The sequence below is a fragment of the Schistocerca serialis genome, chromosome 2 (genome assembly GCF_023864345.2).
Source record: "Schistocerca serialis cubense isolate TAMUIC-IGC-003099 chromosome 2, iqSchSeri2.2, whole genome shotgun sequence".
NCBI lineage: Eukaryota > Metazoa > Arthropoda > Insecta > Orthoptera > Acrididae > Schistocerca > Schistocerca serialis.
The window spans coordinates 445,489,679-445,515,931 of NC_064639.1; the positions used below are offsets into that span (position 1 = coordinate 445,489,679).

Below are 26,253 nucleotides of genomic sequence, written 5' to 3' on the forward strand. Positions count from 1 at the left end.
TAACTGTGAATTACGGAGTAAACAGGTACATGTGGATGTAACTGAGATGAATTGTAATAATCTCAACACGCTTTCACGGGGCACACATGATACTGTTTTTACATCTCTCAATGACTGTCCGTCTAAGATAATCTACTGCATTCTACAAAGGAACCAACAGTACAGCTACAACTTTAGTTTGATAGTTCATATAATCGAACTATAAGCTATTGTCTGATGGTCAAATGCTTTTCAGCATTCAAAAGATACTACAAGTACCCGATTTCCATCATCCCTTCCTTTCGGGACGTAATGTGAGAAAGCGCGAGTTGCGTTTCATACGAGCGTTGTTTTCGGTATTCATGATGGTTATCGTGATCATCCCACGGTGCGGTTACAGAGCGAAGTGGTACTGTCGTAAGACTCTCTTTATGGAGCGCTGTGGTTCATATGGCCGTCGAACCATAAAGTTTTCCGTTCTCGTCTTTTCTCTAAATCGTTAAATGTGATTTCCGGCTTATGGCCAATTTCCTTTCCCGTCCATCCAACTCTTTCTGTGTCGCCGCCGAGAAGTAAAACTGTAATTATTTTTCCTTTCTTATTGCAGTCGCTTTACTTCGCTGTTTAAGACACTGTTCCCTCTTCCTCCCCCTGGTTCCACACACAGTATCACTATCGTAGCAGAATACCCGTACACTCCGATGTGTAACTTTGTAATGGAACGCTTCCTGGGAAATATTCACTCTACTCTATTAGGACTCATTCACATGCTGATAATATGTTATTTGGCGTCGACAATGGTTACTGGCTCGTGCTTTTCCATTACTACTTTGCTTAAATGCTTCCTACTGGCCAAATGTGAAACATACGGATTACGCAATAAAGGGCAGAGCTGCATCAGCCTACTACAACCGTCAACATTCATCACTAGTGCACTATCTACATTTATTTCCAATCTAAAATATGCATTCAGGTCTTTATAGATGGGACTTACTTTCAAAAACTTTTTTACATTACAAAAAGTTCACACACTAATAACTCAGAGAAAAACATTAAAAAATTTACGCGGAAGGTGTATGTATTCCGCTGCACGAAACTACCAGTTGCGAACTGCCGGGTCTTCTGTCCTCTTGCTCTTTCTGGATACAGTATTCACCACATGTCAGAGTAGGATAGTAGCGAATAAACGAAATGTACAAAGACATGTCATGCAAGTTAAGTTCTCGAATTTCAAACTTGGAACCGATTCGTTTGAACATGGAAGTGAACGTACATTAGCCAACAACAGTGAACCGTCAGGGTTGGTTGAGTGTTGATGCCGTACTGGAAACCTTGTGGAACTTTCGACAGCTTGGAGAAATTGGATGTCTAAATTTGAGAATTCGTCGATTGTCACGAAACGTAAGATGCCGTTGGAGTTGTGATTTTTTGCCTCCAATACCCAAACGTTTCCATTTTTAAAACTGAACAAAAACTGAATTTCTAAGAATCAAAACCACTTTGCAAAAGACTACGTAATAGGATGTTTCAAGGTCTACGATTATACTTACACCGCTGCCTACTAAAAGTGCGACACCAGGAAGGATAACAAATAGGAAAATTTTATTTATTGTGCAGATACAGTATGGTGGAAAGTATACAGTTGTAACTTTGTCATTGCTCTGTACACAGGATGTGACATGCAGTACACGCAGCTGCCTTCTTTGGCAGTAACACCGTCTCCAATGCAATTGGGCACCAAGTCTAACTGAGCCTGGTTGACAGATACGGGGACGTCATTACATACCGCTCAGCTCATTGCCAGAGTTCATCAGTCACAGTGGCTTCCGAGACGTGGCGTGGCGTTCTCTCGGAACGATGACCAGACATTTCAATGGCTGAGAGTTCTGGAGAATGTGCTACTCGGAGCAACAGTCTAACAGCCTCTGAATTGGTGTAGATCAAGACGACCAGGCCAACGTTTGGTCTTGGGTTACTTCTAGAAAGATAACGAAGATAAGACACTACAAACAGCCGTAACAGGACAGAAATCTTCCTGATGCTTTCCAAAATATTGGCTACTCGAATAAATGTGAGCCTGCTGTGTACCCAATGGCACACCAAACCGCTGGGCCAACAGTTGGGCCTGTATTTTGACGACGACGTATATAATATGTGACGTTCATTCTCATTGGAGTCCACGCATATAGATACGTCGATGATGACACGTAGGAACAAGATCTTCGTCAAAAGACAATGTTATGAGACACCTGCCACCCTCTGCTGCCACGTCAAGGGAACCCGAGACGATGGTCACCGTGCTAATGGTCCACGTTGCCTCAGACGTCGCAAAAATGTTCAAATGTGTGAAATCTTATGGGACTTAACTGCTAAGGTCATCAGTCCCTAAGTTTACACACTACTTAACCTAAATTATCCTAAGGACAAACACACACACCCATGCCCGAGGGAAGACTCGAACCTCCGCCGCACAGTCCATGACTGCAGCGCCTTACCGCTTGGTTAATCCCGCGCGGCTCCAGACGTCGTAGTGTCTATGTCGGTGGTTGGGGAAAAAAGTCTGAAACGGTATCACACAGGGTTCATTTTGGGCCCAATACTATCCTTATATACACTATTTGATCAAAAGTTTCCGGACACCCCCGAAAACATACGTTTTTCACATATTAGCTACATTTACTGTCACCTCCAGCGAGATACTCACTATTAGCGACCTCATTAGTCACTAGACATCGTGAGAGAGAAGAATGGGGCGCACCACGGAACTCACGGACTCCGAACGTGGTCAGGTGATTGGGTGTCACTTGCGTCATACTTCTGTACACGAGATTTCCACACTCCGAAACATCCCTAGGTCCACTGTTTCCGTTGTGATAGGAAGTGGAGACGAAAGGGGCATGTACAGCTCTAAAGCGTATAGGCCGACCTCGTCTGTTGACTGACAGAGACCGACGACAGTTCAAGAGGATCGTAATGTGTAATAGGCAGACATCTATCCAGACCGTCACACAGGAATGCCAAACTGCATCAGGATCCACTGCAAGTACTATGACAGGCAGGAGGTGAGAAAACTTCGGTTCCTCATAAGCCGCACTTCACGCCGATAAATGACAAACGACGCCTCGCTTCGTGTAAGGAGAGTAAACATTGGACGATTGAACAGTGGAAAATCGTTGTGTGGAGTGACTCATCATGGTACACAATGGCGATCCGATGGCAGGGTGTGTGTATGGTGATTGCCCGGTGAACGTAATCTACCAACGTGTGTAGTGCCAACAGTAAAATTCGGAGGTGGTGGCGTTATGGTGTGGTCGTGTTTTTCATGGAGAGGTCTTGCACCCATTGTTGTTTTGCGGGGCACTATCAGAGCACAGGCCTACACTGATGTTTTAAGCACCTTCTTGCTTCCCACTGTTGAAGAGCAATTCGGGGATGGCGATTACATCTTTCAACACGATCGAGCACCTGTTCATAATTCACGGCCTGTAGCGGAGTCGTTACATGACAATAACATCCCCCTAATGGCCTGGCATGCACAGAGTCCTGACCTGAATCCTATAGAACACCCTTCGGGTATTTTGGAACGCCATCATGCTGCCAGGCCTCACCGACCGACATCGATACCTCTCCTTAGTGCATAACTCCGTACAGAATGGGCTGCCATTCCTCAAGAAACCTTCCAACACCTGACTGGATGTATGTCTTCGAGAGTGGAAGCTGTCATCAAGGATAAGGTTGGGCCAACACCAAATTGAATTCCAGCATTACCGATGGAGGGGGCTACGAACGCCATTTTTAGCCGGGTGTCCTTATGCTTTTGATCAAATAGTGTACGTGAATGACTTTCCACTTAACATTCAACAAGCGAAGTTGGTAATTTTTGAAGTCGATTCTAGTATTACAACAAATCTTATTAGAAAGAAAGCTACAGAAGAATCGGTAAATGTATTCAAAGAAATTAATCAGTGGTTCTCTGAAAATGGACTCTCCCTAAATTTTGAAAAAATAAAACACACACTTCGTTCAGATCCGAACAACAAATTTTTAGTGTAGATATTGATGAAACTTGAAATGGAAGAAGTATATTATTGAGTTTCTCAAATAGTTAGGTTCAACTCCTTTGGCTCTTTGTATAATTAGTAACTAGGAAACAAACTTATCAACCTCTGACATATTTTATTAATTTCCTCTTAATAATGTATTCTGGGACAACCAATAACTTTGAAAGAAAGTGTTGATTGCACAAAAGCGAGCAGTAAGAATTACATGTGTTTACCCACGGACGTCGCATAGTACCTCTTCAAGGACCTTTACATTTTATCTGCACCATCACAACACATATTTATATGCTAATGAAATTAGTCGTAAATAATCCATCACTATTTGACTAGAACGATGTCCATACCTACAACAGCCGGCCGGAGTGGCCGAGCGGTTAAAGGCGCTACAGTCTGGAACCGCACGACCGCTACGGTCGCAGGTTCGAATCCTGCCTCGGGCATGGATGTGTGTGATGTCCTTAGGTTAGTTAGGTTTAAGTAGTTCTAAGTTCTAGGGGACTTCTGACCACAGCAGTTGAGTCCCATAGTGCTCAGAGCCATTTGAACCATACCTACAACACTAGAAGGAAAAATGAACTTCTTTACCCATTTTTAAACTGTCAGTGGCTCAGCAAATGGTTGGTATCTATGCAGCAACAGAAATTTTTGGTCGTTTGCCCAATAACGTAAAATGCCTGAGATGTAGCGAAGCAAGCTTTAAAACTCATTTAAAATCATTTCTACTGGATAACTCCTTCTATTACAACGACGAAATTCAATTTAAAAACCTGCAGACAATTAAAAAATGTTATGTGTAATCACATGAGCACAACTATAAATGACTGTGCGTTAATTTATGTTAACGCTAATCATTTATATATATCCCGTAAGCTGATAGGTTCCGCATCATTTAGATAAAAAATCGTTCAAATGACCTATGGAACTTGTAAATAACGAACTAACTGAGAAATGTATGCCCACTCGAGTGCGAGCCTGGGATGCCATTAGAATTCTGAACGGCATTCAGTTTGGTCCACCTTATCCTAACGATTCTCTATTCGCATAAGATAATCTCATAAAGAATGAGCCTTAAAAATCGATTTCTGAACAGGATGCCCACTGCCTAATCTTTCCTTAGATAAAGAATGCAAGTGGCGTCATTCCAGTCTACTTCGTGTAGTTGTGTTGAAATATTAATTATTTACATATCGATGCATATTAGCCAGAGCATCATGACGACCTACATAGTAGCCGGTAAGTCCACCTTTGGCATGATGACAGCGGGGACGCGTCGTGGCATGGAACTAAGGGGACCTTGGTAGGTTGCTGGAGAGAGTTGGCACCATATATGCACGCACGAGTTAGCTAATTCCCGTAAGTTATGGAGAGGGGGTGGGGGTGGGGGGGGGGGGTGAGCTCTGACGCAAAGTTCAATCACACCACAGATGTGTTCGATCGGGTTGAGATTTGGCGATTTGGCGGAGAGGACATCTATTACAAGTCGCCGTTGTGTTCCCCGAACCACTCCATCACTCTTCTGGCCTTGTGACATGGCGCATTACCTTACTGAAATATGCCACTGCCTTCGGGAAACATGACCGTCATGAAGGGGTGTACGTGGTCTGCAACCAGTCTACGATTCTCATTGGTCGTCATGGTGCCTTGCAAATACTCCACTGGACCAATGGATCCCCACCTGACTGTTCCCCAGAGCATAATGGAGTCGCCGCCAGCTTGTTTCCCTCCCGCAGTACACGTGTCAATGAGCTGTTCCCCTGGTAGACTACAGAATCGCGTCCTCCCACTGACATGACGAAAAAAATGTATTGAGATTAATCAGATCATGCAACGCTCTGCTACTGCGACAACTCCGAGTGCGATGGTCACGTGCACATATCAGTCGCAGTCTTAACATTGGCACATGCGTGGGTCGTCTGCTGTGGAGGCCCATCATTAGGAGTGTTCGGTGCACTGTGTGTTCAGACACATGTGTAGTCTGCCCAGCATTAAAGTCTGATGTTAGTTCCATCGCAATTCGACGTCTGTCCTCTTTGACCAGTCTGCCCAGCCTACGATATCTGTGATAAGGTGTGACTGCCCAACCCCACAATGTCTGGACGTGGTTTCACCTTGTTTTCGCCACGTGTTGAGCACACTCATCGTAGCACTTCTCAAATACCCGAGAAGTGGTGCTGTTTACGAAATGGTCGTGCCGAGCCTCCGGGCTGTCACAGTCCGTCCTCTATCAAACTCATATAGATCTTGCGCCTTCCCCGGTCTACATATGGATAGCGCGCTCATTGATGCTAGCTGCACCGTACGTATGCCTGATTAGCAGTCATTCCTAGCCAGCCGACGCTCCTATCACCTGGACAGGTTTATATCGATAGTTCAGTGGTCATAATGCTGTGGCTGAATAGTGTATATTATACTTCATGCCTATTTACATTTTCAGTATGGTTTCTTCTCAGCGTTTAAATCTGAAGAGGCCGCAGAATTTTATCGACTGTCATTGTTTCTGCATAAAAGGTCAACAACACACTCTAGTAGACTATTGCCTGCATTGGAAGTAACCACTTCGTATATTGGTGGCTAAGGACGTTTTCACCAGTACAACGACGTGCACCAGACAAGGCTAATGATGGAGAGATGTGTATTCCCACGATGCAGTGAACCTCGTCACGCACCAGTCAGCAGCATCAATATTATGGACGTTTCTGTCACGAGTGTTCTGAACATTTCACAGTGAATGAGGCATTGGTCCTCCGCTGAGTCTTGCCGTGTTAGCCTCTGAAGATGTCCAGTGCAGTTCTGGACGAAACGTTAGGAGAAGAAGAGTTTCGTGGACGACGACCTCATACCTCGAAAGATTTACTAGCAGCAACGTCATTATTCCTGAAAGTCTTCATTCTAACTCACGTGACGCTGTTTTCAAAGTGGCAGAAACAAGGGATGAAGTGGAGAACGCTACCACAATGAAGATCTGAAGAAATGTGTGGCTATCCATTAATACGGAGTTGGAGCCGGAATTGAGTGAGAACAATCAGTAGTACAATTCAGAATCATCAGTTGCTAATAATTTGTGTGTTGACATGCTCCAGAATATTTCAGGAGGAGGAGAAATCGATGGTGAGGATATTGCTAAATGAGAAAAAGCGTGATGGACACCAAACTTTAGCAGATGAAGAAATAATCAAAAGCGTACAGGAAAGTAATGATGAGGAAGGTGAAGAATAGGAGGTGAGAGCCGGTGGTGAAACTGGAGACATCTCCCTATCGTATATTGCGCAACAACATTACATACGCAGTGCCAAAGTAATGCCTTTAAAGTCGTCGCAAAATGAAACATACCGCCGCCCCATACCAGCATTACGTCAACTAAAAATTAAGAAAAATGTTTCATAATATGTGATACGCCAATCTCTTGAAACTAAATTTCAGATGCTCTCAATAATCTGACGCTTCTGTTGATCTGACACACGTACGTGCAAGGAATGATCGGATTAGCGACTGTATGGTGTATATTATTATTATTATTATTATTATTATTTACTGAATCTCCCGTTCTTATCGATACTGACGAAACGGTCATAGTTTAAACAATAAGTTAACGAGTGGTACCTGTGTTTTCTGGGAACACCACCAGCGATTCTACCTGTGTTCTGAACAACTGCCTTCTACAGTAGCCAACAGAGTGAATAATGCAGTGTTAGGTCCTGCAGGCCCTTTTCAGTATGTTATGTGATACCACTTGTGGGCGTTATTACGATAGAAAAAATGTGTACCGATTTGTGTTTTCACATGCCCTTTCCCTTAAATAAAACTTTCTCATCGCAGGTAGTTTCCAAATTATTGGTGCTGACTACAGTGATGTCTGTATGTAAGGTGACTTGATCAGCTCTTTTGATCATTCTTCAGTCCGATCGATTACAGACTATTTTTCATGGCTTATTATGCTACGCTTGCAGTATATTTTCGAATTTCATTTTCTATGTACGTAATATGGACTGATGCGTTTCATTAAATAGTACTACTGTACAACGTAAGGCCGACTATTTTGTTGACGTCATCATACCTTTCAAAATTTCTGTGGATGCCAAGATTTTACATCCATATAAATGTGTGATATGATCTCGATTTGATACCAATTATCTATAACACTTCCCGGAGCTATCTTTAATACTTCCTGCAGCTATCTACGATTTCTCGTTCCTTGAGGATATAATTCAGGGAGTTCCTCGTCACAATGAATTGATCCTCTACTGCTGGCAGAAATCTCCCACTTTCCGCATGTAAACCCTTTTGCGTCAAGGAGATGGGCGATACTAGTAACTCGACATTGCCTTGGCTGAGGTCATTCACACTATTATTATTATTATTATTATTACGATTTAACATATTGTCATACATGTACTGTACACAGTTTTGTAGTGAAGGTGAATATAAGACAGGTTCAATCCGTAAATTCACTTAGGGCCATCTAGATTTTAAACGACCTGCTGCGTTCTAGATGGGAAATGACATTTTCAGAATCAATGCTGGTTCATAAGGAGATATCATTTGGTGCACTTTAGTTAACAGTATTCAATGTATGTTGTAATGCCTTCCGCGATTAAGCAGCAGGTCATCTACACAATTTTTTCTTACTGAATAAAAGTAATACGAAAAATGTTTTAATTATCTTGGAAGTAAGTTACATTTGTGTAGTAATATATATATATTGTCTACATGATTGACGAATATAGTACAATAGATAGCGAGAAAGGCTTATAGTACTACTCTAATGTGTTTTAATCCTACCTGGACCACGAGGAAAAGTACTGCGACTACCAACGAACGAGAACTGGTAGTAGTAGACAGGGTTCGAGGAATAGCGAGCCATGCTCCTGACGGCAGCGTCCACTCCTTCCACAAAATGGCGGTGTGTTTCCAACTGTAAAATGTAATACGTGCATCATGAAAAACTGCAGTAGTTCAGGAACGTGAAATCTGCATAAAACATTAATATTCCACTGTATTGCGTCCATTAATGTATTACACACATTGGATCACAAATCTGAATAAATGGTATGGGTATTTTGAAGTGTCCGTTGGTCAATGTAATACATAAATCGTATAAAATAACCCTCTATTGTCAAATTATTATTTTTTCCACTTCCATGGGAATGAGTCTGGTAGCAATTTACAAAAGCTTTTGTCTTACGTGAAGACGATGTTTTATTAGCTAATTACTAGATTATCATCCGTCGCTACCCAGTTGTTTATTTATAATAATCTTTTACTAGGCGTCATAAAGAATGAAACTTCTGTTCAGGCTAAAACGTTTCTCAAGATGGTCATATGTTTTCGTTATTGAGTTTCAGTTGCTTTAGAACCAAATAAATACAAAGACAAAAAATTGTCTTCCAGCAAAATGAGTTATACGCTCACCGATTCCTAACAGAGGTACCTTAACATCGATGTTCCAGGAAAGTTCACTGACATGAAATTATTATATTATAACTTGGATGTTTGAGAATTATATAGAAGTGGTTAGGAGGGCCCAGAACCGTGCATAAACAGCAAGGCAGCATCGTAGAAACAGAACAGTGAGATACCATTGTAATCGATACTCTATTCATTATTTTAAATGCGTATGTTCACTTTATTGCAATTTTAGTAGTATTTTAACTCCTTCATAAATTTTATGTACATGGTGATTATAATTGAAGTTAAGCTTTCAAAACGCCGTAGAAATAACACCACTGGTCAGGATGATGTCAAATTGCACGGAATATCATCGGAGAAAGAGGGAAACGTATAACAGAAGAAAAAAATAGTTTGAAAATTGATCAATACATGGTGCTACATGTGTCAGAATATGCAAATGAAAACACCTGTCATTCGTACGACCCACTGAAGTTGGTATGAACACGCCGGGTACACGGCTTTTCGTCCTTTCGCGTCTGCAACATTCGCCATGACTGTCTCAATGCAGGATTGCCATCTGCTTGGAAAGCTGATGACTGTGCACACGTCACTCTGTAGAAGTTCCGGACACTGAAGTGTCTGAAAAACAAGCGTTAGTCTGATGAATGCCATGGTTCTGCAGAAAATGATTCGGAATTTCAAGAAGACGGGTTCTTTTGGTATGCAACCTGGTAGAGGGAGGAAACGAATTGATTCGACGTCAGTGGAAGCAGTGGGCACGGAAATGCAGGAGGAGACGAGTGGTGGTGCGCAAACGTGTGTTGCACGGAGAACTGCACGAACAATGGACATACTCGTGAGCACGGTGCGTAAAATCCTACGAAACATCCTTCTTTGCTATCCATTCAAAACTACCCATGTGTACGCGTTGCTTCCTGTTGGCCTGCCAGCAAGAGAGACCTTTGCTTTAGAATTTCCTGCTCGCATGGAAGTGGACCCAATGATTGGCCATGGAAGATTTTGTGGTCAGACGAAGTCCACTTCCATCTGACAGAATATGTCAATACACAGAATAGTCGAATATGGGCAACGGAAAATCCACACGCAAATCCACCAGTACCATTTCATCCTGAAAACGTTACTGCGTGGGGCAGGCTTGCTGCATCATTTACCATAAGGCCATATTTTTTTGAAGATACAGGTGCTTCCGGTCCTGTTACCTGTACCGTCACTGGTGAGCGCTATGAATGTCTTTTGCAGAACCACGTCATTCCAGCTCACCAACACCGTGGATTTGTGGGTGGGACCATCTTTATGCATCTCCACTTCAGCAGCTGCTGAAGCTCCATTTGGGAAATGCTAGAATTATCACCCGCCATTTCCGTACAGCCTGTCCGTCCCGACCACCTGATCTTAACCCATGTGACTTCTGGCTGTGGGGCTATCTAAAAGACGTAGCGTTCAGTATTCCGACTGAAAACTTAGCTGCACTAAAAGCATGTATAGCGCAACACATTCTGTACGGGACCCCGGAAACGCTTTGATCAGTTGTGGAACACGCTGTTTCTCGATTTCAACTTGTTGCAGTAAACGGTGGACAGAATATTGAACGTGTTTTGCGCCAGTCACACGGAAATTAATAATCCGCTTTGATTTTGATTCATGCTTTTATACGGTTTTTGACCTCAGGACAATTAAAAACTGATGTGATTGACGATTTTTATGCGGATTTTGGCATCAGGGCAATTAAAAACAGACGTGAGTGATGCTTTTTATGCGGTTTTTGGCCTCAGAACAGTTAAAAACCGACTTTCCCCATCCGATGTGATATGACGTTGCCGTGGTGGACGGGCTTACTTAACTAACAGTATCACACCTGTACGCCCATGCACACTGAATAGTACAGTTTGTTTAGCGTCAAACGTATACCTTAGGCATTGTTGTATGATTCATTTGTCATCTGTAGTCGACCACTATTAAATTATGATGCTTACAGCCCCACCTATTGCTACATTTTGTAACTATTTATTTATCTTCTGCCATACATTTCCCTCCTTCTCCGATAATATTCTGTTGCAATTTATCGTCATTTTTACCAGTGGTGTTATCTGTACAGCGGTTTGAAAGTTTAACTTTAAATTTAATCACCCTGTATATTTATTTGATACCACTACCTCTGTATTTATCTTCTTTTACTCCATGTAACATGAGAGATCAAATTGTTTCTATAATATTTTACCAGTAGAGATTTAGACAAGGTAGTTGTATGTCCTCTGACTTACCAGGCATGTGGTGTAGTTGTCCTGCACTGTGATGTCGCTGCCGTTGTAGTAGAACTCTTTAATGGACGCAGCTGCCTTCAGCTGTTCTTCCCTTGTAGGAAGTCGTATGTCAATCCCCACAATCTCGTCGAAGTTTTCGTTGAAGTTGCTTATTTGTTCTTCAGTATGTAACGCACCACCACCTGTGATAAAAGACATTTACTGTTTAAGAGTCAAGTTCCAACTTTCACAACAGAGCAAACTATTCTGAATCCGAGAAATGAGTTGCAGAAGTGAATGTTTTGAAGAGGTTTTCAGACACAGGATTTGACTGCTATGAGTAACACTCGTCCAGAGCTACTGGCGTGCTCACGGGTGTTCTGCCGAGTTGCTGTTTCCATTTTATGTACAACGTTTCGACGGCCTACCCAGTTGTCTTCTTCAGGTCCTGTGAGTTGTGGTGTGACTGCCTTGCAGTCACCATTCAGTGGGTACACATTACAAGTAAAACTCGCAGCACCTTAAGAAGACGCTGACTCAGTCACCGAAATACCGTCCATAAAAAGGAAACAACAACTAAGGTGAGGACTGGGAAGCACACCATTAATCAATGAAGCTGAGAAATCCTGAGAGACTGCGCCCAGAGATGTTGTTATGCGGTTTTCTTCGTGCTAAGACTGAAACGGTTCTGTTGATCCCGTTTCACAAGTGCAAACGGCCCTTCGCGTTTTAACATGTGAGCTGTGTCGGTTTGTCTGCTATTTTATTCCTTTTTCGCTCTGTCGCAATCGTACAGAGCCTCTTGAGGCTCACACCTTGCTTCGTTCCCATTTTTTCCGGCATGTGTCTGTGTATGTTTCACTGAATGCATGAATGTATTTGAACCGTGTTCTGCATGGTCAGATTTGTAATGTTACAGTTTGGTATATCTATTGAATAAAAAATCCGATCCAGTTACTGATAATTTCTTACTTTGTTACACGACTGGTTTAGAAACATAAAGCTTTATTTTCAGGTGCTACCAGATAATTACGAGGACATAACTGTGTGGCGGACGTGCCAGACAGTCATGTGGGGTCATTACACCAGTGCCAAACAAACGCACTTCCACAGTGCTATCCAGACGGGCGCTGTGGTTGGTTGTCCTACGTTAGTTTGACATCGATGTAGCCTCCCCCCCCTCCCCCCCCCCCCCCCTTGACTGACTGGTCCGATCGCCACAAGTATTTGGAGGCATCTGAAGATGAAGCTTTATACTTTGAAACATTTCGTGGAAGAAATTATGAAATAACAGAAAACTGGATCCGATTTTTTATTCTATATATAAGTTTCTCCGTTGATGATGTTCACTTGATCAAATATTTTTCTTCAGAATGTAGTTGATATTCTGTGTCTGGAAGCTGTCTTCGTATATGCACTTGAGCCACTTGAGCCTTAGCCTCACCACTTGATCATAAGATGTATGGGGCCGTAGAACTGTAACACACAACCTAGATCACAGTATGTAGCTTCCAATGAATCGCTGTAAGTTGTATGAACTCACAGTATTTGTTTGTTTAGACCTTTACTGTGTTGCTTAAAGGCTAGATCGGATTGTGTACAGTCAGACAAATAACTGTATGTGGCTGAATTTCCATTAGTTGCATATTTTACAATTTTATAATTATAATTGGTCTCCGATCTGTTCACGTGCCCCCAGATAGGAGCTTCCTTCCAAACCACTTCCTTCAAAGTAAAGTTCGTGATCTGAGTCGAATGACTACGAGCATGAATACTTGATTTTACGGAATTTTCATGTCCGATGTTTTCATGTCTGAGAATTTATAAACTTAATGCATTTTTTGCCTGCTGACACAAGTTGTAATCTGAGTTCCAACTATGCAATAAATTTGGATGGTAGGTGACTTATACTGAATAAGATGATGACCTTTGCATATGTAAAAATTATTCTGGTGTCTGGTTTTGCAATTTTTGTTCCATAATGGGTCTTGATTATGGAATTACACTCAGGAGTTGTGGCACGTCCCTGTCGCTTTCGATCACGCTCTGAATTTTAAAATAATGTACGATGGAAGATTAGTTAGTGTATCTTTTTATGATGCAATATATGGGTGAATTTGGGAGTTTCTTGGCTCATCCTTATTGTAACTCTCGCAGTCCTCAGGGGCTGTGTTGATTTACATGTTTCTGATTATGCTTTCAGTTCATTTACCCAGTGTTCATTACGGAATTGTCCGTGAGTAGTTGGATGTATTTTCTAAACTCTCTGAATGTCTTGGAGCAAGATGTTTGCTGGCGTTCCACATTGTGAAATAATAAATCCTTAGTTAATTTCTGAATATTCTTGGTATTGTGAAGCCCCTTTAACTGCACATCACAGAGCTTGCTTAGTTCATGTTATAGCCGAAACGTCTTGATTTATGCAGTGAGTACCACACTGACTATACTAAACAGAATCGCAAATGAATGATTCCTAACAGGTTAGCATACTGCATAGCCACCTATTAGTCGTGAATTAGATTCCTGTTTCTTCACGTGCCTGTTTCGAAGTAATATCTAACATCGGACATATCAATTGCACATAATAAATATTGACATTGATTTGGTTGATGCGCCAGTCTTCGTATACGAAGCTATACACATAGTTGGGCATACTCAACCTGAAGCTGACGTATACGGTCACCTTCATGAAACTCAGAGCCTTGATAATCCTTGGCATCAGTTTTCCAGTCGCAGAGGTCACATAAGCGTGCCAAACTCATGTAGTCTAACCCACATATGTGTAGATATAACAAGGACGTAAACCGTTTTTACACACCGCCCTCTTTCAAGGTCTAAGTATTTATATCACCTAGCCTTCTTACATTAAGGGATACAGCGATAGATATACTTTCCTCCGTGCAGTGCATGAGTTCGTCTTACTTACTGTTTTCCACAAACTGAAGACAAACTCCCAACGCTATCACAAAAGTTGTATTGAACAGAGCTATTACACGGACACCAATGACGTTGTAATCAGCATGCGACAAGGTGTCGCATTTATCTTGACCAACGCAAATAATTTTTTGTCCAGAAACAAAATACAAAATATTTCAAGTGAATATTCTTTAGGTACCAGAAGGACATTAAATAGAATGATTGCCTTACTTGTAGATTTACTCGTTATGAAGATATGAACAGGAGTACGTTTTTTTTTTTAAATTGAACCCTAAATTTCTTATTCGGTACCCTATTTCTTCTCTTCAGGACCTCTTCAAAAACGCATCACAGAGAACCGTTTATGTAAAAATGGCGTAATGAACAAGGCAGCACAAAAAGACTTAGGGCCTCCTGTTCTAGCTCATACGTAAACACTGCATTCAACTAAATACGAAACAGAAACGGAAATCTATACTAGGATTCTGCAGTACCGTTATCCACCGTGGACAAAAGTAGGTGAAGAACATTCATAAGTACTGAAAGTGATGCCAGTGGATAGCGACACAGTGGTCCAGGCGTTGGATGAAATTCATCGCTGCTTCGAGTGTGGCCTGCTGAAGTGAATTACAAGAAAACACAATACATTCCGCGTGTTTTCTGAAATTGTAGGATTATTGCGTTGGATAAGGCCTTTTGTGCAGCCCCAAAGGAAAATATGCGTAGGAGTCAGGAGACCGAGCAGAGCAATCCACTGTTCCTCCACTACCAGTTCATCTGGAAGGATACCTTCTGTTGAGAACGCGTCGATCAAGCAACCCATTATGTACAGGATGTCTAAAGTGTTGCTCTGCATAAGCATTCTGGTTCTTAGCGCCACTTCATCCAGAAGACGAGAAAGAATTCGATTGAGAAATCTGGCAAACGCCCTGCCTTTAAGGTTACCGTCGCCGGAATCTGGGTCAGTAATTAGAGCATGAAGTATCCCACACCTTACGTTGACACTCTACTGGAGCTGATGCTCTACCTGTCTAAGCCATCGCGGGATTCGTAGGATCGCCGGCCGAAGTGGCCGAGCGGTTCTAGGCGCTACAGTCCGGAACCGCGCGACCGCTATGGTTGCAGGTTCGAATCCTGCCTCGGGGGCATGGATGTGTGTGATGTCCTTAGGTTAGTTAGGTTTAAGTAGTTCTAAGTTCTAGGGGACTGATGACCTCAGCAGTTAAGTCCTTTAGTGCTCAGAGCCATTTTTTTGATTCGTAGGATCAATAATCCATCTCCTTTGTAGTTACCTGTTCTCTGTATGAGAAGTAACCATCAGCAGCAAAAGGAACATCAGAGTAGTAGTTCAGGTTGGAGAGCACCTGATGTTCCCACTGATAGAACTGTACATCGATTCTGAGAATCATTTCCTTGCAGTTCTCTGTGTAAGTATGCATTATGAGTGGAATAGTGACGCCTTAGAACGCAATGTTCACTGGTTTTAGGTTTGCCAATCTGCTGTTCAAGCTGTCGTGTTCTCGAGCGTGGATTCCTTGCAGCAAATGTGAGAACAGTAACTTCGGGGCTTCGTCAGTGCGATTTCTACGGTAGTTGCTTTTCCTTGGATTAAAGCAACCCGTTTACTGGAGCGCCACTTGGTATCACTTTCTGTGGAGTTCCCACTGCTTAAGTAGCATTTTGCTTACCTTTAACCATTATAATATAATGCAATCAAATAATTTTTTGCAGTACTATAGTACTGTACTACCTATATCCGTATTGTAAATAAGAAAACGTTATTGTTATTATTGTTCTGTTAACTTAAGTGCTCCGTAGGTGAGCGGAATTTTATCTATCTCTTACAAGGTGAAAGTTGTACTCGCACAGAACTTCAACTGAAGAAGGTTGAATAGTTTGCGTTTTCTTTGTGTTCCTTTTGTTTATTGTCAGTTCCAGTAAGTGGACGAGTTAGGCGTACCTGGGATACCTACACTGTGAACTACAACACGACAGCCAAAGTCTTTCTGTGCTGCTTGATCAAAACACCCGTGTGTACATGAATGGTTCTCTGCGATACGTTTTTGAAGAGGTCCTGAAGAGAGGAATTGGGGTACCGAATAAAAACTTTAGGGTTCCATTAGTAAGGAAACGTACTCATGACAGTATCTTCATAATTAGTAAAGCTACAAAAAAAAGCAATCATTCAGTTTAATGTTTCTTCACAAATGCTGTGCTCCAGACGTAGATTATCAGAAAAATCTTCCTCGGATTAAGATCAGTGTCAGACACTGGTAGACTTCTTTTGCCCATGAATGTCTTCTGCGCCTGTGCTAGTCTGCTTTCTGTGCCTCGTCCGTCAGACGGTAGTTTGTTTCCAGTTTACCAGGATTCCTTCATTTCATCTACTTTGTGGTTCCCAATTTTGGTGCTAAGTTTTTCACAAATTTCATTTCTGCTACTCGTCATCACTTTCGAGTTCCTTCATTTTACTCTGAATCCATACAGTGTGTCCATTAGATTGTCCATTCCTTTCAGTATACCTTATAGTTCTTCGCTGAGAGTAGCAGTGTCATCAGCAAATTTGTCACCTACTAACTACTAAGAATAATGTTTTATTTTCGACATCGCTCATTCGCTGTAAGGACTGAACAGTGAGGGTCAAAGATTGCAAACGTATCTTCCACTCTTTCTAATAATAAAACTAGATCTTCCATTCCTAGCCCTGAACGTGATAATTCCTTCTGTTAAAATGTCCAGCACGTAAAACACGAGCATTATCTATTAAAATTTATGTGCAACGTATCATGATTAGCATTTTGATGACAACCATTGCACAAATTCCATACGGGATGCGATATTGGGTAGCCCTGTACTTTCACCTTGTAAAATTGATGTACATGCAAGTTCACACTGCGTTATCCGAATCATCTATTCCGTGACTGTTTCCAGTTGATGATAGGTTACTACATAAGGAAAAATTTGACTGTCACAATAAAATCTTTGTTGGTAACAGTTACGAAGCGAGGAACAGAATCTATCTTCATCAGTTTATTTAACAGTATGTACAAATCAACACTTTGTATTCGATACATCAAGAGTGTAAAAAGTTCAGAATTGAGAAAAGAGTTTCTGAAACCTTGGAAGATTAAATTGTGACGAGTAAGAACTATGCTTAAGCGAATCTTACTTGAATCTCCCTCGATTTTCAGGTGGTATTGTTTTGTTTGCATTGCATCCAGGAAAGCTTCAGAGAAGAATAGAGCAGCTGAAGAGAGCAATTATGATTACAGACCTGAAAACGATGTGATTAAATGGACATTTAGCCACTTAGAACAACTGAAAACAACAACTCAGTGTCAGTGACACCGTCAGCGAGAGCACACCGCTAGTTCCTGCTACTAATAAGGCGAGTACACCGTTCGCTTGTTACATATTTTTCCGAGCTTTAAGACAAGAGCGACTGCAGTAATGGAAAGGAACTGTGATTGTTGTGTACAGATGCGAGAAGAGCTCGCGACCCTTCGCTCACGGCTTCAGGGTGCTTTGGCTTCCGTTACACAGCTTGAGACTGTTGCCAAGGGGCGTCACTGTGGGGGATCAGACGCGGGGATGCGAGGGACGTCGGGCACGTCCCACGTGTCCTCCGATCGGTCCACAGCTGTGACCTCCCCGGGTACTGCCTGCACTGAGGTTGATCCCTTAACCGTGGTCGAGTGGGAGGTCATTCCAAAGTCTGGCAGGCAGCGAAAAACTTTCAGAGGGGCTGATCATAGGGCCTCCCCGGGTCATTTAACGAACAAGTTTCGGGCATTATCTGTGGCTGACGATGTCTCTGAGCCGGATGCAGTAGTCCACCCTGTTCCAGAGGAAGCTCCTCGGTCCACAAGGTCTGAGACTCACAGAGGGGGGGGGGGGGTTGCTGGTAACTGGGAGCTCCAACGTTAGGCGCGTAGTGGGGTCCCTTAGGAATATGGTTGCCAAGGAGGGGAAGGAAGCCAGTGTACTCTCCGTGTGCATTCCGGGGCGAGTCATTCCGGATGTGGAAAGGGTGCTTCCGGATACCATGAAGAGTACAGTGTGCAGCCAGCTACAGGTGGTGGCTCATGTCGGTACCAATGACGTGTGGCGCTTTGGATCGGAACAGATTCTGTCCGGTTTCGGCTGCTTGCGAAAATGGTAAAGACTGCCAGTCTTGCTTCCGAGATTAAGGCGGAGCACACCATCTGCAGCATCGTCGATAGAACGGACTGTGGTCCTTTGGTGCAGAGCCGAGTGGAGGGTCTGAATCAGAGACTCAGGCGGTTCTGTGACCGTGTAGGCTGCAGATTCCTTGACTTGCGCCATCGGGTGGTGAGTTTCCGAGTTCCGCTTAATAGGTCAGGAGTCCACACAGGATGCGGCTACACGGGTAGCAGGGGCTGTCTGGAAGGGAATGGGCGGTTTTTTAATTTAGAGGGTCTTAGGGAACCACAGAAGGGGCGTTCGTCTAAAAGTGGGCAGGTAAAACACAGTAAGGTGGTTGTAGAAACGATTGGTATTGTAGTTGTAAATTGTCGTAGCTGTGTTGTGAAAGAACCAGAGCTCCAAGCCCTAATAGAAATCACTGAAGCTCAAACAATTGTAGGTACAGATAGCGACTAAAGTCGGAAATAAATTCAGCCGAAATTTTTTCAAACGATCTAACAGTGTTCAGAAAGAATAGATTAAATACAGTAGTTTGCCTTGTAGCGAAATTGAAGTAGATAGTTCATGTGAAATACACTCCTGGAAATTGAAATAAGAACGCCGTGAATTCATTGTCCCAGGAAGGGGAAACTTTATTGACACATTCCTGGGGTCAGATACATCACATGATCACACTGACAGAACCACAGGCACATAGACACAGGCAACAGAGCATGCACAATGTCGGCACTAGTACAGTGTATATCCACCTTTCGCAGCAATGCAGGCTGCTATTCTCCCATGGAGACGATCGTAGAGATGCTGGATGTAGTCCTGTGGAACGGCTTGCCGTGCCATTTCCACCTGGCGCCTCAGTTGGACCAGCGTTCGTGCTGGACGTGCAGACCGCGTGAGACGACGCTTCATCCAGTCCCAAACATGCTCAATGGGGGACAGATCCGGAGATCTTGCTGGCCAGGGTAGTTGACGTACACCTTCTAGAGCACGTTGGGTGGCACGGGATATATGCGGACGTGCATTGTCCTGTTGGAACAGCAAGTTCCCTTGCCGGTCTAGGAATGGTAGAACGATGGGTTCGATGACGGTTTGGATGTACCGTGCACTATTCAGTGTCCCCTCGACGATCACCAGTGGTGTACGGCCAGTGTAGGTGATCGCTCCCCACACCATGATGCCGGGTGTTGGCCCTGTGTGCCTCGGTCGTATGCAGTCCTGATTGTGGCGCTCACCTGCACGGCGCCAAACACGCATACGACCATCATTGGCACCAAGGCAGAAGTGACTCTCATCGCTGAAGACGACACGTCTCCATTCGTCCTTCCATTCACGCCTGTCGCGACACCACTGGAGGCGGGCTGCACGATGTTGGGGCGTGAGCGGAAGACGGCCTAACGGTGTGCGGGACCGTAGCCCAGCTTCATGGAGAAGGTTGCGAATGGTCCTCGCCGATACCCCAGGAGCAACAGTGTCCCTAATTTGCTGGGAAGTGGCGGTGCGGTCCCCTACGGCACTGCGTAGGATCCTACGGTCTTGGCGTGCATCCGTGCGTTGCTGCGGTCCGGTCCCAGGTCGACGGGCACGTGCACCTTCCGCCGACCACTGGCGACAACATCGATGTACTGTGGAGACCTCACGCCCCACGTGTTGAGCAATTCGGCGGTACGTCCACCCGGCCTCCCGCATGCCCACTATACGCCGTCCCTCAAAGTCCGTCAACTGCACATACGGTTCACGTCCACGCTGTCGCGGCATGCTACCAGTGTTAAAGACTGCGATGGAGCTCCGTATGCCACGGCAAACTGGCTGACACTGACGGTGGCGGTGCACAAATGCTGCGCAGCTAGCGCCATTCGACGGCCAACACCGCGGTTCCTGGTGTGTCCGCTGTGCCGTGCGTGTGATCATTGCTTGTACAGCCCTGTCGCAGTGTCCGGAGCAAGTATGGTGGGTCTGACACACCGGTGTCAATGTGTTCTTTTTTCCATTTCCAGGAGTGTAGTGTAGGTAGAGGTTATACCTGACAATCGGACTAAACTATTAATTGGATCGTTTTACCGACCCCCGACTTAGAAGATATAGCTGCTGAACAGTTCAAGGAAAACTTGAGTCTCATTTCAAATACGTACCCCGCTCTTACAATTATAGTCGTTGGTGACTTCCTATCTACCCTCGATATGCTGGAAAAATTTTACCTTTAAAGCCGGCGGCAGGCATAAAACATCATCCGAAATTGTACTGAATGCTTTCTCAGAAAATTATTTTGAACAATTAGTTCATGAGCCCACTCGAAGCGTAAATAGTTGCGAAAGCATACTTGACGTCTTAGCAACAAATAATCCTGGACAAATAGTGTTGTGACGAATACAGGGATTAGCGACCACAAGGCTGAATACCGTAACATATACAACAATCAAAAAGAAAGGCAAGGTATATCTATTTAAAAAGCTGATAAATATGCTCTTAATGCCTTTTTAAGAGACAGTCTTCACTCCTTCCTATCTGATCATGTAAGTGTAGAAAAGTTGTGGAATGTTTTCAAAGCGACATTATCAACAGCAATTTAGAGATATATACCACATAAATTAATAAGTGATGGTACTGATCCCCCATGGTACACAAAACGGCAGCAGAGGATCAAATAGGTAAAAAGACGAGGGCTAGTAGAAACCCTTAGGTAACAGAAGAAATATTGAATTTAATTGATGAAAGGAGAAATAAAAATACAGTAAATGAAGCAGGCAAAAAGGAATACAAACGTCTCAAAAATGAGATCGACAGGATGTGCAAAATGGCTAAGCAGGGATGGCTAGAGGACAAATGTAAGGATGTAGAGGCCTATCTCACTAGGGGTAAGACTGATACTGCCTACAGGAAAATTAAAGACGCCTTTGGAGAAAGGAGAACCACAAGCATGAATATCAAGATCTTTGATGGAAACCCAGTTCTAAGCAAAGAATGGAAAGCAGAAAGGTGGAAGGAGTATATAGAAGGTCTATACAAGGGCGATGTACTTGAGGACAATACTATGGGAATGGAACAGGATGTAGATGAAGATGAAATGGGAGATATGATACTGCGTGGAGAGTTTGACAGAGCACTGAAAGACCTGAGTCGAAATAAGGCCCCCGGAGTAGACAACATTCCATTAGAACTACTGACAGCCTTAGGAGAGCCAGTTCTGACAAAACTCTATATCTGGTGAGCAAGATGTATGAGACAGGTGAAATACCCTCGACTTCAAGAAGAATATAATAATTCCAATCCCAAAGAGAGCAGGTTTTGACAGATGTGAAAATTACCTAACTATCAGTTTAATAAGTCACAGCTGCAAAATACTAACGCGAATTCCTTACAAACGAATGGTAAAACTGGTAGAAGCCGACCTCGGGGAAGATCACTTTGGATTCCGTAGAAATACTGGAACACGTGAGGCAATACTGACACTACGACTCATCTTAGATGATAGATTAAGGAAAGGCAAACCTACGTTTCTAGCATTAGTAAACTTAGAGAAAGTTTTTGACAATGTTGACTGGAATACTCTCTTTCAGTTCTGAAGGTGGCAGGGGTAAAATACAGGGAGCGAAAGGCTATTTACACTTAGTACAGAAAGCAGATGGCAGATATAAGAGTCGAAGGGTATGAAAAGGAAGCAGTGGTTGGCAAGGGAGTGAGACAGGGTTGCAGCCTATCCCCGATGTTATTCAATCTGTATATTGAGCAAGCAACAAAGGAAACAAAAGAAAAGATCGGAGTAGGTATTAAAATCCATGGAGAAGAAATAAAAACTTTGAGGTTCGCCGATGACATTGTAATTTTGTCAGAGACAGCAAAGGACTTGGAAGAGCAGTTGAACGAAATGGGCGGTGTCTTGAAAGGAGGGTATAAGATGAACATCAACAAAAGCAAAACGAGGATAATGGAATGTAGTAGAATTAAATCGGGTGATGCTGAGGGAATTAGATTAGGAAATGAGACACTTAAAGCAGTAAACGAGTTTTGCTATTTTGGGAGCAAAGTAACTGATGATGGTCGAAGGAGAGAGGATATAAAATGTAGACTGGCAATGGCAAGAAATGCGTTTCTGAAGAAGAAAAATTTGTTAACATGGAGTATAGATTTAAATGTGAGGAAGTCGTTTCTGAAAGTATTTGTATGGAGTGTTGCCATGTATGGAAGTGAAACGTGGACGATAAATAGTTTAGACAAGAAGAGAATAGAAGCTTTCGAAATGTGGTGCTACAGAAGAATGCTGAAGATTAGATGGGTAGATCACATAACTAATGAAGAGGTGTTGAATAGAATTGGGGAGAAGAGGAGCTTGTGGCACGACTTGACTAGAAGAAGGGATTGGTTGGTAGGACATGTTCTGAGACATCGAGGGATTTAGTATTGGAGGGCAGCGTGGAGAGTAAAAACCGTAGAGGGAGACCAAGAGATGAATACACTAAGCTGATTCAGAAGGATGTAGGCTGCTTTAGGTATTGGGAGATGAAGAAGCTTGCACAGGACCGAGTAGCATGGAGAGCTGCATCAAACCAGTCTCAGGACTGAAGATCACAACAACAACATCACTAACGTCGATTTGCAGTAGGATTTTAGAACATATACTGATTCGAAAATTATGAACTATCTCGAAGAAAACGGTTTATTGACATATAGTCAGCACGGATTCAGAAAATATCGTTCTTGTGAAAGACAACTAGCTCTTTATACTCATGAAGTAATACGTGCTATCGACAGGGGATGTCAAATTGATTCCATATTTTTAGATTTCCAGAAGTCTTTCGACTGTGCCTACGGGGTATCGCCTCAGTTGCGCGACTGGATTCGTGATTTACTGTCAGTAAGTTCACAATTCGTAGAAACAGACGGAAAGACATCGAGTAAAACAGAAGTAATATCCTGCGTTCCCCAAGGCCCTCTATTATTCCTGATGTATATTAACGACGTAGGAGACAATTTCAGTAGCCGTCTTAGATTGTTTGCAGATGATGCTGTCATTTACCGTCTTTTAAAGTCATCAGATGCTCAAAAGAACTTTTAAAATGATGTAGATAAGGTATCTGTATGGTGCGAAAAGTGGCAGTTGACCCTGAATAAAGAAAGGGGTGAAGTTATTCTTATGTGTACTAAAAGAAATCAGCTAAATTTCGATTACGCGACAAGTCACACAAATCTGAGGGCTGTAAATTCAACTAAATACTTAGGGATTACAATTACAAATAACCTGAATTGGAACGATGACATAGGTAATATTGAGGGTAGAGCAAACAAAAGACTGCGATTCATTGGCAGAATACTTAGAAGGTGCGACAGGTCTACCAAAGAGTCTGCTTACACTACGCTTGTCCGCCCTAATCTGGAGTATTGCTGTGCGGCGTGGGATCCGCATCAGGTGGGACTGACGGATGACATGGAGAAAGTACAAAGAGGGGCAGCTCGTTTTGTATTATCACGAAATAAGGGAGATAGTGTCATAGACATGATACGTGAATTGGAGTGGCAATCATTAAAACAAAGGTGTTTTTCGTTGCGACGGGATCTTCTCATGAAATTTCAATCACCAGTTTTCTCCTCCGATTGCGAAAACATTCTGTTGGCACCCACCTACATAGTGAGAAATGATCATCACGATAAAATAAGAGAAATCAGGGGTCGCACAGAAAAATTAAAGTGCTCGTTTTTACCGGGTGCCGTTCGAGAGTGGAACGGTAGAGAGACAACATGAAGGCTGTTCATTGAACCCCTTTCAGGCACTTTATTGTGAATAGCAAAGTAATCACGTAGATGTAGATGTAGATGTTGACTCAAAGAAATAAAAAGGTTGTTCGCGTTCGGTTACGTTAGGTTAGGTTAATGTTTAACGTCCCGTCGACAACGAGGTCATTAGACTCGGAGCGCAGGCTCGGGTTAGGGAAGGATTGGGAAGGAAATCGGCCGTGCCATTTCAAGGGAAACATCCGGGCATTTGCCTGAAACGATTTAGGGAAATCATGGAAAACCTAAATCAGGATGGCTGGAGACGGGATTGAACCGTCGTCCTCCCGAATGCGAGTCCAGTGTGCTACCACTGCGCCACCTCGCTCGGTGTTCGCGTTCGTCTGGGAAACTGAATTCACGTTGTATTTGCTGCTAGTGTTGACTTACGGAAGTGAAAAATGGAGATTTCGTAATCAAAGACATAAAAAATGAATTTTGCCCGACGAACAACGGAAGTCGTGATAATGAATGTTACGAAACTTATATGAAGATGGGCCAGCCAGATACCCACATGAAATTATGGGAAACTGACCGATGAGATTCTGTGTTAGATTGTTAGCGCCAAGAAAAGAGGTAAAGGGCGATCCAATGGACGATACATTGACGACATAAAGAGGGAAGCAGGAGAAGGAACCGGAAAGCTGAAGAACGCAACGTTTGGAATGATCTGGAATTGGCCACGTATCCAGCAGTGGGTGCTAAATGGCTGCTGCTGACGATGACGAAGAACAGGTTGCGGCCTGTCATCGAGACGCTAACCGATTGGCCGTCCTGGACTGGAAACTTGGTTGATGGACTTGTGGTTAAAAATGTTGCCACCATCCGTTAACTTTAGACAGATGACTATTCCACCACCTAGCCACCTCTGAGCTTCACCTCCCATCAGTGTGTCAATAACTCTCCATTGTTACTCGTCCTATGAATGATGGCTCGATGCCATCTGATCAAGTTGGCTACATCAGTCGCGTTCTCTCATTGTTGCGAAGCCCTACATCACTTTCAAAGCTGCAGTAATCGAGAATTTATATACATGTATCCCGATTATCTTGATCACTGAAAGCAACTTTGGATCTAAGGTGTATCAAGCAAATATTCTTCATCTAACAGGGGGACTATCTTTCTAGTATCTTTGTTCGCTACGAACATATGAACTGTTGTACTTTTTTTTCAACAGCATCCTCTGTTTCTTTATTCTGTGACACACGTCCTCCTGTCAAGAATTGTGAGCAAATCGGAAAAGGAGGAAATCGAAATATTTGAGAGGTGGTGCGGTTAAAGAATGTTAAAAATTAGATAGATCGACAAAGAATGAGGAGGTTCTCCCCAAATCGGCGAGGAGAGAAATCTTTGGAAGACAGCGATAAAGATCGGAACGACGGGACATGTGTTACGAAATCAGGGAATGAGTGAGCTGTGGATGGTACAAACTGTAGGGGAAAACAGATATTGGATTGTACCCAACAAATACTTGAAGACGTCGGGTGGAAGTCCTTTTCTGAGATGAGGCTGGCACAGGAGACTGAGTTGTGTCGGGCGCAGTCAAACCAGTCATAAGAGCGATTGCCCCCATATTTCCCCCCCACCCCCCCCCCCCCCCACCCTCCAGCCCTAAAAAAAAAAAAAAAAAAAAAAAAAAGGCTACTAAAATCTGTTCGGCAAAGTATTGATGGCTGTCCGCAAGTATATCTGCATCCAGTATGATGGAATCCTCGCACATT

At 43.2% G+C, this 26,253-nt stretch overlaps 1 protein-coding gene across 1 annotated transcript in view; it reads right to left on the reverse strand.

Annotated features, from left to right (window-relative positions):
• The window catches only part of LOC126456059 (esterase FE4-like), a 78,900-nt gene that overhangs the window by 10,459 nt on the left and 42,188 nt on the right, over positions 1-26,253 (reverse strand). Inside the window, exons 8-9 of the mRNA XM_050091814.1 lie at positions 11,711-11,892; positions 8,820-8,952 (exon numbers count right to left, since the gene is read on the reverse strand). Of these exons, the coding sequence (XP_049947771.1) occupies positions 8,820-8,952; positions 11,711-11,892 (315 nt within the window). The remainder of the gene's footprint in view (positions 1-8,819; positions 8,953-11,710; positions 11,893-26,253) is intronic.